At 61.5% G+C, this 13,638-nt stretch overlaps 1 protein-coding gene across 1 annotated transcript in view; it reads left to right on the plus strand.

Moving 5' to 3' along the window:
* The window catches only part of FAM214B (family with sequence similarity 214 member B), a 55,103-nt gene extending 42,426 nt beyond the window's left edge, over window positions 1-12,677 (plus strand). The window contains exons 4-12 of the mRNA XM_019474372.1: window positions 4,308-4,400; window positions 4,996-5,197; window positions 6,959-8,215; window positions 9,830-9,888; window positions 10,190-10,286; window positions 10,764-10,922; window positions 11,339-11,407; window positions 11,882-12,087; window positions 12,406-12,677. Coding sequence (XP_019329917.1) covers window positions 7,139-8,215; window positions 9,830-9,888; window positions 10,190-10,286; window positions 10,764-10,922; window positions 11,339-11,407; window positions 11,882-12,087; window positions 12,406-12,559 — 1,821 coding nt within the window. The 5' untranslated portion in view covers window positions 4,308-4,400; window positions 4,996-5,197; window positions 6,959-7,138 and the 3' untranslated portion in view covers window positions 12,560-12,677. The remainder of the gene's footprint in view (window positions 1-4,307; window positions 4,401-4,995; window positions 5,198-6,958; window positions 8,216-9,829; window positions 9,889-10,189; window positions 10,287-10,763; window positions 10,923-11,338; window positions 11,408-11,881; window positions 12,088-12,405) is intronic.
* The last annotated feature ends 961 nt before the right edge of the window (window positions 12,678-13,638 follow it).

Raw genomic sequence — 13,638 nt, forward strand, 5'->3', positions numbered from 1 at the left:
CTTCGCAGCTGCAGGCTATTGTCAGTGTCGCTGCCTGCACGGGAGGCAGCTGGGCAAGGTGTGCGGAGGCAGTCCATGCCAAGACGTGGGGCATCAGAGGGGAGCAGGGGTAAGCCCCCGGACCCGGAGCTCTGCTCCGGCTCTCCAAGCTCCTGGGAGAGGTTTCATTGTGTTATCCTGGCTCGGCCGAGCGGAAGGGCTCAGTCCCTGCGGCACCTGTGTGTGGGGCTGGGGCTGGGGAGGCACCGCACGTCGCTGGGCAGACCTCAGCCCCTCAGGAGCCTGCTGCAGCCTAGAGCCCCAGCGAGGTGCCCTGCAGAGGGGGCTGCTCTGTCCACAGGGGCTTCTAGACCCAGTCAGTGTCCCCTCCCACGGGATGGGAGGAAGGGCAGCAGCAGCACCACCTCACGAACATGGGTGCTGCAGGGCAGAGGGAGATGTTGGGTCTGACTCTGTAGAAGCTGTCTGGTGGTTTCTGGGAGCTTGCACTCCTGACATGGGCACTGCCTCTTGCCCCATCCTTTCCCTCTGAGCTCGGGCTTCCTCCCTGTTATCTGCACAGAGGCCAGCACTGAGCGAGGTTCTGCAGCTGCATAAATCTGGCACAGCAGGAGGCCTCCTGAGGAGCCCTGAGAGCAGCACTTGCCCTTGCAGAGGGATAGGGATGCTCCCTCCCTCTCCATCCTCCCTCCCTCCCTCTCTCTTGTTTCCACCAAGTCTGAGCTCCTTCCTCCCCAACCTGAATCTCACGGGAGTGCCAGAGCCACGTCCACGCTGGTCGTCTTTCCTTTCAGGCACAATTTGCTCCTCTAGCATCTCTCTAACCATCTTCTCTCCAGGATTGCCACCTCTCCTATGGACGGTGCTGGAGGTGGTCTCCAGCCTCACGTGTCTGTCTCTCTCCTGACGGTGATATGCACAATCTGTCAGGCTGTGGAGAAACCCTTCTCTGGTGGCAGCATTGCTGCTGGTGCCGCCGTCTTTCAGGGTTGTGATGGAAACTTTCTGCCTGCTGGCGCTTCTCAAGCTCTGCTCTTAGCCTGTGCCAGGGAGCTTCTGGATTTGCACTTCCACTGGTTAGATTTCCTTCCTCCTCCTTGGGTTCAGATAGGACCGATGGAGCTGCAACTTATCTTCCAGGCAGTCTGTTTCCAGTAGCTTCTGTTGCCTTTTCTCCTGCCTTGTGCTCTGCTTGTACCGAGGATGCAATTTGCCCTCTTGTAATGACAGCCCCTCTGTTTCCTGGCTGCATGGTTCCTGCTTCACCCCCAGTGAGGCTGTGAAGGTCTCCTTAGCAGTTCCCAGGAGAGGGAGCAGGAGGGAGGAAGGCAGCAAAAGCCAGTTTGGGGTTGGTTTGGGTTTTTTTGCGGTCTAAATGGTGCAAGGACACCTCTCGGCCCTGCTAGTCCCCGGGCATGGTGCTGTGCCCCAGGCAGCAATGCCCAGACCAAAGCCTCTCTTGTCCACCGGCCGTGTGTCCCCTTGACTGGCTGGCAGTGCTGCTCTGGGAAGCCGCATGGATCCCCACGGGGTGAGTGTGGCTCCTTCGGGCACAGCTCTTGCTCTCTTCCTTGCACCAGCACTGTGCTGCCAGACCCTTTCCAAGGGCTCTGTCGGTCCTGCCCTACGACAGATGCCCCCCGGGCTGGCAGAGCTGCCTCCGCACCCGTCCCGCTTCCTTTCTGGCCAGTATAGTACAGTTAAAACAGCAATAGATCCTTTTGCAGGCTGCAGCTTGGCATGTGGTACAGCTGCTGCATCGCCCAGCCAGGGACCCTTCCTCACCCGCCATCCTGCTCTGTTGCCACCAGACTGAGACCACGGTCTGTTAATCCTGGGTCCCCTCTGGATGTGCTAATAGGAATGAAACCAGCAGGTAAGCCAAGTCCCTGACCGCCCCAGGCCTGGCTGTGTCATCCTGCATCAGGATCTGGTGGCTCAGTGTCCCCAGGGAACGCAGTGTCTCTGTCCCAGAGCCTGGGAGACGCTCCCTCCCTGCAGGTCCTTTGGCACTGGGTATTTCATGGCTGTTGAAGCGTAGTGCACTTCGCCAGGCCTTGCCGGGCTGGAGGAAGAGAGGAAAGCTGTGCTTGGCCATAGCTCTGGACCCAGGTGCTGGGAGACCCTGGCAAAAGCACAGGTCCCCTTCTGTCCTCTGAGCATCAAGGGGGCCTGGGAGCTTGGCAGGAGCAGGGCAGAGAGCAGGAGGAGCCCAACAGGCAAAGCTCTTTAAGTCCTGTCTTAGAGTCAGAGCATGAGCACAGGCTGAAACACTGGCAAAATCACCATCGCTTGGCCTTAGGAGGGGCCAAACTCTTGGCTTGGGCACTTGGAGCCCTACATGCTCCATCCAGGGGATGCTACCTGTGCTGCTCAGCTGAGCTGGTGAGGACCTGGACCTTCCCCATCCAGGTGGCCAGAAGTAGGGCTCTGGAGACGCCTGGCTCAAGGGGAGGAGAAGGGAAGAGGTGACCAGGTGCTGCCTCCCCGTCCCTGCTTAGCGTGCAGGAGTCCCTGGTCCCGGTGTTGCTCTCTGGCTCTCTAGGGGGGGGGGGGGGCTCCTGCTGGGGGGTGTAAGAGGCTGAGCCCTGCTGCGAGCTGGCTGGGCTCTCAGCGGGGAGGAGCTGCCCTGGGAGGCAGAGCTAAACACAGCCAAGAGAAACCCCAAAGGCTAGGGGAAGGGGGACAGGAACCTCCCTTGGCCACAGTGCCTTGCAGGAGAGTGAGGAGCAGTGCTGTGCTCCAGCTGCTTCCCATCCCAGGCTGCCAGGCAGACCTCCAGGGGGATGTACAAGGATGTCCCAAGGTGTACTTGGAGACACTTTTGGGGTGGGCTGGGGGATCCTGGCATTTCCCACCATGATGCTTCGAGAAACAGTATCTGGGCTGACAAAACATGGTGCAGCCCCTTGTGCTAGGCGTGTGCACTACTGGCTAGTGCTGGCATCAGCTGGTGACTGGCGCTGAGGTCTCGGCTGGGATGGATTTGTGGTGTCAGCATGTCAGCCTTTCCTGATGGACCCATTGCCCCGAAAGGCAGCTGCCGCTGGGGAGCGAAGGGCTGTGACTGCAGAGGGACATTGGAAGAGGAAAGAAAGGATGCAGGTGAAACTGCGTATTTGTCCCAGCATGGACACGCGCAGGAAGGATGTGGCTTTCTCCTGCTGCACCGTACTGACTCTTGCCGCTGGTTGCTGATTTTGCTTCCCAGCGGTTGTCTGTGCCACGCAGTCACAGTACAAATCTCCCCAAGGGACAGAGGAGGGAAGCAGCAACTTTCCACGCCGGCAGAGCACCACGTGTTACCACCTCGGCGTCCGCCTACAGCTGTGGGGATGCGCAGGAAGGATGTGGCTTTCTCCTGCTGCACCGTACTGACTCTTGCCGCTGGTTGCTGATTTTGCTTCCCAGCGGTTGTCTGTGCCACGCAGTCACAGTACAAATCTCCCCAAGGGACAGAGGAGGGAAGCAGCAACTTTCCACGCCGGCAGAGCACCACGTGTTACCACCTCGGCGTCCGCCTACAGCTGTGGGCATTCACTTGCTTTTCAACCTGCCTTGGTGCAGGCCCCATGTGGGGTGCCAGGAGGAGCTGATCTTTACAAAGAGCTTTTGTTGAGGTTTTGGACCAGAGGTTTGTTATGCTATGGTGTTGATTTGCCCTGCTGCTAGGGAGCTGGTGTACTGTATCTCTGTTCTGGCTGGTCGCTGGCGGTGCTCTTCCCCAGCACTGCTGGCGGTGGCTTTTGGGCTGGCCGGCTCTCCGGGACTGGCCATGACTGCCTGTTAATCACCAATCTTATTGGAAATGTAATGAAAGAACAACCCGTTTCCTGGGGCAGGCGAGGTCAGGCAGCGAGCGCAGCAAGTGACCTGCCGAAGCTGACTTCCCACCTGCGAGGTGACGGGATGCAGAACTTGCGGGACCAGGGTGCCAGAAAGGGTGTGTGCTTGGGTGTTCAGTGCTTCTGAGCATCCCTTCAGGGATTTTGTTCATCTGCCTGGCCCTGCTCTTTCCAGATTCAGAACAGTGCTCGGGGGGGGATGCCCAGTGGGACAGATGGCAGCTTCCCTCTGGACAGCCGCTGCAGTGAGTCCCCAGCCGAGGGCTGCATGGGGAGGGAGGCGGGGAGGCCATGGTCCCCAGGGATGGGCAGCATTTCCTCCTTCACTTGGGGGTTCCTGGGCCAGCAAAGCTTATGGGCTGCCCCTGCCACAGAGAGGTGAGGGTGGAGGTGCCCGAGGGCTCCTACCCACTCTGAAGGTGTTGCAGGACAAGCTGACTCTCCTCCTTGCCCCCCTTCCAGGCATCAAAGCTGTGGTGCCAGTGGATTATGACCGCATGGGAGCTGTGTTGCATCTGCAAATCTCCGTCGTGCATCAAGGGCGAATCTGAGCAGGTGAGTGCTGTGCACGTGAAAGGACTGCTGTCTTTGCGCTGGGGGGAGCTGGTGGGGACCATCATGGCTCAGGGCTGTCAGGCTCCTGGCTTCTTCCCTGCCAAGCATTTCTTATTGGAAAGAAAACAATTGCAAGCTTTTCTCCTTGTCTGTAGGGCCAGAAAGTGTCCTGTGCCGTGGGTGAAAGGGGCAGGAGGTGGACATGAGACCAGCAGCTAGCTGGAGGCCCAGAGGTTGCTGGTGATCTGCAGTGTCTTGGAAAGCAAGACATGAAATGGTCACCAGAAAGAAGCAGGGATCTGTTCATATGCACAGGTTTTCATATAGGAACCCATGCAAAAAGGATGTAAAATACAAGCCAGGTATGAGAGTTCACAGCTTAGCTTAAAGTATTTGTGGTTTAAATGGAAATCAAGGTCACAGCACTGCCTCAGGTGGCCGAGACGTATGTCGCCTTTGGGGTTGAGAGGGGCTGAGCCTTGATGCTGCCTTCTCTGCCTGTGTGACCCCACAGGCAGGCAGTACCCTAACGCCCTTCTCCGGGAAAGCATCTGAATCACTCCAGCCGTGCATCTCCCCCTTTCCTTCCCCTCAGAGCCACTGTGCAGACTGAAGAGCTGGAGAGGACGGTGCAGAGGTTCAGAGGCACACCGTGATGGTGGGAGCCATTCCACGGCAGCCACGCCGCTTCTGGGGGGTGCCTGGCTGGCAGGTGTCTTCAGCTAGTTGTGCCAACGGCCGCCCGCTGCGGGACCCAGAACTTAATCCGGAGCAAAGCGGGGTTCTGCTGCAGAGGGGTGAGTGTCGGGGGCAGCCAGGACAGGCTGCAGCGTGGCGGGTTACGCAGAGGGGTTGAGGTTGGCAGGAACCTCTGGAGGTTGTCTGGTCCAACCCCTCTGCTCAAGCAGGGCCACCTAGAGCCATTGCCCAGGACCGTGTCTGGGCAGCTTCTGAGTATCTCCAAGGATGGAGACTCCACAACCTCTCTAGGCAACCTGTGCCAGTGCTTGGTCACCCTCACAGTAAAAAAAAGCGTTTCCTGATGTTCAGAGGGAACCTCCTGTGTTCCAGTTTGTGCCCATTGCCTCCGGTCCTGTCACTGGGTACCACTGGAAAGAGCCTGGCTCCGTCTTCTTTGCACCCTCCCTTCAGGTATTTATATACATTGATAAGATCCCTCTGAGCCTTCTCTTCTCCAGGCTTGAACGGTCCCAGCTCTCCCGGCCTTTCCTCATAGGAGAGATGCTCCAGTCCCTTTATTATCTTCGTGGCCCTTTGCTGCACTCTCTCAGGTGTGGCCTCACCAGTACTGAGCAGAGAGGAAGGATCACTGCCCTCAGCCTGCTGGCAATACTGTGTCTAATGCAGCCCAGGATACTGCTGGCCGCCTTTGTGGCAAGGGCACATTGCTGGCTCACGTTCAGCTTGGGTGTCCACCGGGATCCCAGTGTCTTGTCTGCAAAGCTGCTTTCCAGCTGGTCAGCCCCCAGCATGCGCTGGTGCATGGCTATGCCTTTCATCACTCCTTGGAAACAAAATCCCTGGGCTCAACCACCCTGGCCCGCCACTTTCCCATCCTCATCACGGCGGGGGTCAAAATACCACATGCAGCCTCGCTCTCCAGATAGCCTTGACCCACTTGGAGAACAGATTCCCCTGTTGCACGCCTGCCCCTAAGCCTTTGCTCCACGAGAACAGAGCTGTGGGGACAGGCAAAGGGCAGAGCTGCCAGGCACAGGCGGTTTGTAAGGCTCTGGAGCTCCTCAGCCTGCTGGTGACTTTTCCTGCATCTCAGCTCTTGGAGCCATTTCAGTGTTTATCACACCAGAAAAACTCAGGGCCAGGATTTTCACAGCTCTGAAACTGGGCTGAAAATCGAAAGTGAGGCGCGTGCAGCACGGAGGAGGTCAGGCCCTCAGGGCAGGCAGGGGTGGGTGGGTGGTGCAGGAGCCCACGGTGGGCTCTGCAGCCCCTGGTACCACCCAGCTGCTGATTGAGGTGGTGGAGGTCTCTGGTCCAAGCCGGCAGAGCTGGAACGTTAGGTCAGGTTTCCCCAGGCTACCCAGCCAGGGGAAATGTCCCTGCCTTGGGGCTGGCAGCATAGGGCACCAGCCCTGCCTCATTCAGCGCATGCGGCTGGGGCAGATCTTCTTGGCCAGCGCCGGGAGATCTTGTTGCTGTTGCCCAAAGGGGTGATTACAGGCCTGAGCCCCTGGGACTGGTCTGACCTGCCTGACTCCTGCGCTCCAGAACAGTGCAAGTACATCACGTCCCTGGCAGAGGGCAGGCCCCCTTCTCCCCACTTGTCCAGACTTGTCCCCAGTAGCCTCCAGCCCAGCTGGAGACTCCTCTCCGTGCCCACGCCAGGAAGAAAGTGCTGATCCTGCAGGTGGGTGACGCTGCAGGGTTCCCCGGAGAGCCACACCAGCCTGGTTCCTCTTCCCGTCCCCCCAGAGAGAGGTCCGAGTTGGGCTGTACGGGGAGCTGCCCGCGTCCCAGCAAGTCCCTTGCGGCCAAAAGCCCGGGCTGATCTCCGTCCTCCCGCTCTCTCTTTTCAGATGCTGCGCTGCAGTGCACCCCGTAGCAGAGGGCTCACCCGGATGTCCTGAGCAAGGCGGGGTCCAGCTCCCACCCCCTGCCCTCGCACCCTGACCTGTGGCACTTTACAGTCCCCCTCCTGCTGCTGCATGGGCTGTTCTGACTCCAGCTCCGCTCAGAGTCCAGGCAAGTAAGGCTCCATGCGGCACATCCACGCGGAGACGTCCCTGCCCCCAGAGCGCGGCACAGACCCCAGCCTGTCCCAGCCCAGTGGAGAGGCGCCCTTGGAGCCTTCCTCGCAGCGCTGCACCCGCCGTGGCATCCTCATGGGCTACAACGAGACAGAGATCAAGCGCCAGAAGGTTTACCAGGTGTCCATCTTCTCCCATCTCTCCAGCTCCTCTGAGAGCACGGAGCAGCGGGCAGGCAGCCGGCCAGCTGTCAAGAGGGGTTACCCCGAGCAGCGAACTCCGGAGGGGGGGCGAGATCCCAAACGAACTCACTGGGGTGGCGGGGGGGTGGACGGCAAGCGCGACGGGGGCCCTGGGCAGGCTTCCCTGGATGATGACGATACCTTCGAGGACGGTCTGCTGGTGGAGGAGCTATCCCTGTGCGGCTCTGCCCAGCACTTCTCCCACAGCGGGCTGCGGGTGGTGGAGCACCGATGTGAGGGCAGCCCTAGCCACAGCCCCAAGGCCAGCAGAGAGGACAAGTCGCAGGATGTCTCCTCCTCCTCCTGGCCCCAGCACATTGCCTGCAGTACTTTGCACATGAGAGACGGTTGCCCTGTCTCATCAGGGGATCAGCCCACAGACTATGGGGAGAATGGGGAACGGGCAAGTGGCCACAACTTGCTTCACCTTGATTTGCACAATATTGCACAAACAGCCCGGCTGGACTCTGGTGGGAGGAGAGAGAAGCCAGGGAGCAACCCAGCTCACAGCAGCAGGGCTAGCGGAGAAGAGGAATGGCCAGTGGTGGCCAATGGGTGCAAGGAGCCCCCAGCTCCACAGACAGCGCTCAGCCCTGAGCCCAGCAACCTGAGCTCCCTGGAGAAGACGCCCTGTGGGAGCAGCCAGCTCAGCGGCAGCAGCTGCCCGGCCAAAAGAAAGCTGCTGCCTGCTGGTGAGGTTGTGGCCGACTCCTGCTCTGAGGACGAGAGCCTGTCCCCGCCGGCAAGGAAGAGGGTCCTGCCATGCCATGCGGTGCCCACGGCCTGCCGCAGCACTGATGCCAAGGGGGCCCCATTCTGGAATCACCTGCTTCCCACAGCCAAGGTGAGCATCGCTCTCGGGGGGAGGCAGGGCATGGCCCGGGGACACCCAGAGCTCAGGGCTGCCCTCGTGGGCAATGTGGTCCGTCGTGGCACAGCACCCTGTCCTGTCCCAGTGCCACAGCACTGGTGTGAGCAGGACAGTGGCTGACAGCCAGCCCTGGGACACACGGTCTATAGGCTGTCACCGACTCTTGACACCTCTTAGTCACTGGATCCTCTGCTTGCAACCAGCTCTTTAGCCTGGAGAGCCTTGCTCGGACAGGACATGATCTCCCTGTGACAGCAGGAGTTGGACGTGTGGCGTGTGGCCACACTCAGTGTCTGACAACTTCACGTTAAGCCAGACCTACCAGCAGGCTTGGGAAAGGTGGCTGTCTTCTGCCTGCCTGATGGGGAGGAAGGCAGAGGGGTGGGATGGCTTGAGTCCCTGGCCGTGATATCTATCAGGGAAAGGGTTTGGTGGCAGGGAGTGGGACTGGACATGCTCTGGCCAGAGAGTGGGAGCCCCAGTGCTGTGTGCAGAGATGCCACTGGCTTTTCTGCAATTCTGGGGTGCCCGTGGCATGTCCCCAGGGTGCCACAAACTCAGAAATGGGGCAGACTCCGGAGGCCTGCAACCACCCTGGCAGCTCAGGAGCTGCCTGCGATTCCTCCCTGCTTACCAGCCCCTCCTGGCCAGCTCCCTGCCTTCACCATGTCCTGCCAGCTGAGGCTGCAGCAGGCTCATGCCAGAGCTGGCATGCTCCTCTCTTTCCCTGGGGCATCCCATGGTGCAAGGACCCGCAGAGACCGACAGCAGAGCTGCCCTGGCTTCTTGCTGCTTGGAGCCGGGACACACCATCCACGGGGCACAGCTCCATCCCTGCCCGTGTGCCCTTTTTGGTGACTGTCCCCCAGCCCAGCTGCCCCCCAGCACTGCCCTTACAGAGTGAAGCCCTCCAGCAGCTTCCCTGGTTTTCCCACCCGGTCATGCCAGCCAGCTCCATCATCCCTTTGTGTTGTGCTGCCCTTTGTGTGGCTTCCAGAAGGGAAAACCCCTGAAAAGAGGACATCTTTGAAAGGAGGCTGCAGTGTGGCCCTGGCTTTAACCCCCCACCCTACAGCTGTAGGAGCCTGGCTGTGGGCAGGGGCGGGCAGCACACCCCTCTGCCCAGTGGCACTACTGAGGACTTTGCATGAATCACCAGGGGACGAGACTTTTCCCGGGCTGGTCGGGGATCTTCATCGTACGTGTTACCCTTCCCTTCCCTGGGAGGTGCAAAGGGGTGTTGGTGCATGGCTCTGTCTGGGGGTGTCTTGTCACTGGGGCTGGTCCTGAGACCTGCTTTGCGAGGCAGGAGCTGTGCGCTGCACCCTCGGCTTGGGTACCGACACCCTCATCCCCAGCAGAGCCACTCTGGGGGTTGGGCAGCCCCACATCTCCACCAGACACCGCAGCCCTCACACTGCCCTGCTGGCCGCCCCTGCAGGGGCCGTTGATGGCTCCCCATGGATGGGAGCCTCTCTGATCTGTTGGGATGCTTATGGGGCAGTGGAAGGGGCGATGGCACCTCCTGAGGGTGCGCAGTCCCCGGTTGCTGCCCTAACACGGTTCTCTATTTCGTGTCCCCTCCAGAGCTCTGCAGATTGCACTGTGGTCGGGAGGAGGCTGAAGAGCGGGCTGCGCCTCAAATCGTGAGTGTCCCGGCAGCCCTGCGGGATGGACGTGGGGGCTCGGGGTGCCCAGCCACTCCAGCACCCCACAGCCCTGTGGGAGGGTCAGGTTAGGTCCCTTCCCTGCGCCGGGTCCCTTCCCTGTGCCGGGTGCTTCCCCTCCACGAGACCCCAGGCTGTGGGGTGGAGGGAGGTTTCTTCTGCCCCTGGTGAGTAGGAAAGTGGGTTCAACCTCCACCAAAGAAAGGGACAGAGGGACCTGGGGAGGGCAGCCCAGGGCTGCATGCTCTCCAGTCTGACACCAATCTCTCCTCTCTCCAAGGCGACATCTCCGGAGCAGCCTCCGGAGGGGTACCAGGTCCTCCGCAGTGCCCTGGGCCACCACCACCGTCAGCCACGCTCTGCTGGGCAACTTTGAGGTAACTGCCAGGGAGGGAGGTGGGTTCTGGGGGCTCCAGGATGGGCTGGTGATGGATGTGAGAGGCTGAACCTGACAGGATCCCTGGCTTGGGGCTGGGCTGATTGTCCCCAAGGGCCTGGCGTGCAGTGGCCGTGTCACACAGCCACCATCCACCAGCAGGATGTCTCAGCCAGCAGATCCTTGGGTGATGCGCCAGGACCCTGGAACCTGCTGAGGTGGCTGCTGTGGGGCTGAGCCGAGGCGCTCTCACTGCTTCTCTGTGTTAGATGGCTGGTTTTAGCCCACCAATTCAGGATGGGTCTGTCTCAGAGCGAGCAGCCAGGGCCCCTCATGGCTGGTCTCTGCAAAGCCGGGAGACGCGCGAGGGCAAGCAGACACGTGGTTGCGGTGGAGATGGGGGTGATCTCACCTGCAGCTTCGAGGCGAGGGGCAGGACTGGTGTTTGAAGGTCCCTAACACTTCCCCCCTCTCTCAGGAGTCCATCCTAAAAGGGCGCTTTGCACCATCGGGGAGGATCGAGGGGTTCACGGCAGAGATCGGTGCCAGCGGCTCCTACTGCCCCCAGCACGCCACCCTGCCTGTTGACGTCACCTACTTCGACATCTCCGAACACAGCGCGCCCTCGCCTTTCCTGGTACGCAGATGAGGGAGGGCTGGGGCCGTGTGGGAGGTGAGTGGGGGCTGTACCCAGGCATTGCGCATCCTGGGGGCTGCCCCTCTGCGGAGAGTGCGGCTCGAGCAACCACCTACCCGAGGAGACGGCTAGCTGTGCCAGGAGCAGTTTTTAACCCAAGAAGCAAAGAAGAGGGAACCCTTGCAGGCCTATAAACAGGCAGGCTGCCGCCCAGCCGTCTTGTGGCTGTTGCTTTGCCGTCACCTCTGCGTTGCTGCTTGTTCGTCCCCCGGTCCGGAGAGGGACTGAGCTGGGCGTCTTCTTGCTGCCTTGTGCCAGGCATTCCTGGCGAGGGGGGCTTTCGGCTCTGTGCCTGCTCCCGGCTGGGCTCTCCGTGGGCTTTCTCCCTCTCTCACGTGCTCTTTCTTTTGCCCCAGGGAGTGATTGACTTGGAGGCCTTGGGAAAGAAGGGTTACAGTGTCCCCAAAGCTGGAACCATCCAAGTGGTGAGTCGTCTCCTGGCCTCTTGGCAGCGCCATGGGGAGGGGGCTGGGTGGGCTCCGGTTGCCCCCCGGTGTGGATACGGTCCATTACGTTGTTTGGCAGGGCAACAGCCAGAAAGCTTGTGTGGAGGGGGTACGTGGCCCCCAAGACAGCACAGCGGAGGGGAGCATAGGGTCTCTGGGGTGCTGGCAGGGAGACAAGGTGACGGGAGATGCAGGGAAGGAGGAGGTTGGTGGGGAGGGATGGGATCTCGGCAGAAGAGCGTGTACGTGCAGCGGGGATGGGATAGGAGCACGGGAGTGGAGGGGGGTGGAAAGGACTGACCTGTGAGCCTCAGGCTAAGCCCTTCGGGACTGGTGTGGGTCTTCCTGGACCCTCGGGCCTGCTGGTGCTGCTGCCTCCAGATGCCCCAGCCCTGCCCTGCGGATCCATTCCGGTGCCCTTCCCACTCTCACCCCCTACCCCTCTGCCCCCAGACCTTATTTAACCCCAACAAGACTGTGGTGAAGATGTTCTTGGTGACGTACGACTTCCAGGACATGCCGGCCAACCACATGACCTTCCTACGCCACCGCATCTTCCTGGTGCCCGTGGGGGAGGAGGAAGGGGCCACGGCGGCCCCCAGCGACCCACCGGGCTCCGGCCCACCTCGCAGGGTCCTCTGCTACCTGATGCACCTAAGGTAGGGCACGCTGGGAGGCATGGACGCCTGCCCCAGGGTCACCCCTGGGCTCCCCTCCCATGTGTCCCCGTCTCCCCAAACCTGCAGGCCAGAGTGAGGGGATGGCAGCCTGACCCCCTCGCCCTGGGGAGGAGAAAGGACCGGCCGCTCTTTTGGGGAGGTTGGAGCTGCCATCCTGCCCAAGGGCAGCGGCCTCTGTCCCTCTGAAGGCAATCGGAGCATGGCCACCTTGGCGAGGGGGTTGTGCCCCCCACCGAGGCTGTCCTGCCCTTGCCTGGGAGCCTGAGGCCCCTCCGCCCTGCTCTTGTCTCCACTCAGGTTTCACAGCTCCAAGTCGGGGAAGGTCTACCTTCACGACGACATCCGGCTGCTTTTCTCCCGCAAGTCGATCGAGGTCGACTCGGGGATCCCCTACGAACTGAAATCCTTCACGGAGATGCCGAGGAACCCCTGCTATTCACCCCGGGCCTGACCTTCTCCATCCCCCAGGGCTACCAGGGAGCCTCCCACCCAACACTTTGGGGAGAGATGAGTAAAGGGCCAGCAAGCAAGCACTGCCTTGAAGTATCGCCCTCCCCGTGCGCCCCCATCCTCCTGAGCAGCACGGACACCGTGCCCGCGGCCTGCAGCAGGGCTGGGATCACCGAGGGGGCTTCCCCGGGAGGGGCAGGGGCTGGGGAGCAGCTCCGGCACTCCATGGACATGCCCTCGCCTTCTGCCGGTGCTGCTCCCAGCTTGGAGACCTGGGAGTAGAAAGTGCGGAAGAGTTTGTATTTATTAGTATTTATTGTTGCTGGGAGCGCAGAGGAGGCTTGTGCAGAGTACCGGAGGTGCTGTGCTGTTCTTCCCCCCCACCCCGTCGGTGCTGGATGAGGCCCCCGGCAGCGCGGGGCTGCCCGGGTCGGGGCAGGGCTGTGGGGACTGCGAGGGTGACTGGGGACGGGGACACCTCGGCCTGTGGAAGGGAGGGTGACCCACCTCTCAGCCAGGGTGACCCACCTCTCGGCCAGGGTGCAGCTCCCGGCCTGGGGCGGTGTTAAAAGCTCTGGGAGAGGCCGAGACTTGCTGGGCACCAGCTCTGCGGGGCCAGCCCCACTTCGGGCAGGACTTGTCCTCCGAGCCCTTTAGGGCAAGCCAGACCCCAAGAAGTCTGTGGCTGGCAGGGAAGTGGCCGTTGCCACGGATCCTGGGGCCAAGAGACATGGCCGTCACACGGACGGGGACCTGGGTCTCTCTGCGGGAGCGTGGGCGCAGCCCTCCTGGCAGCAGCCTCCGGAGCCCGCACGTGCTGTGGATCCGAGGGAAGCTGGAGATTGCCAAAATCTCACGAGCCTCGCGCCGTCCGCAGGCGTGGGGCGAATCCCATCCAGGCAGGCGGCGGCTTTGGGCAGGGGCCTGCCGGCAGCGCGATCAGGCGCTGGGGGATTGGGCGGGGGCCCCAGCTCGGCCCCTGGGAAGAGGGGCAGCGGCAGCGGACGCCAAACAGGAGCGGGGCCGGACCTTCAGGAGGGGCGGCGTGGGTAACCTGGAGCAGCGCCCGGCCCCGCCGCG

The sequence above is a fragment of the Aptenodytes forsteri genome, unplaced genomic scaffold, assembly GCF_000699145.1.
Source record: "Aptenodytes forsteri isolate BGI_AS27 unplaced genomic scaffold, ASM69914v1 Scaffold201, whole genome shotgun sequence".
In the NCBI taxonomy this organism is placed as follows: domain Eukaryota; kingdom Metazoa; phylum Chordata; class Aves; order Sphenisciformes; family Spheniscidae; genus Aptenodytes; species Aptenodytes forsteri.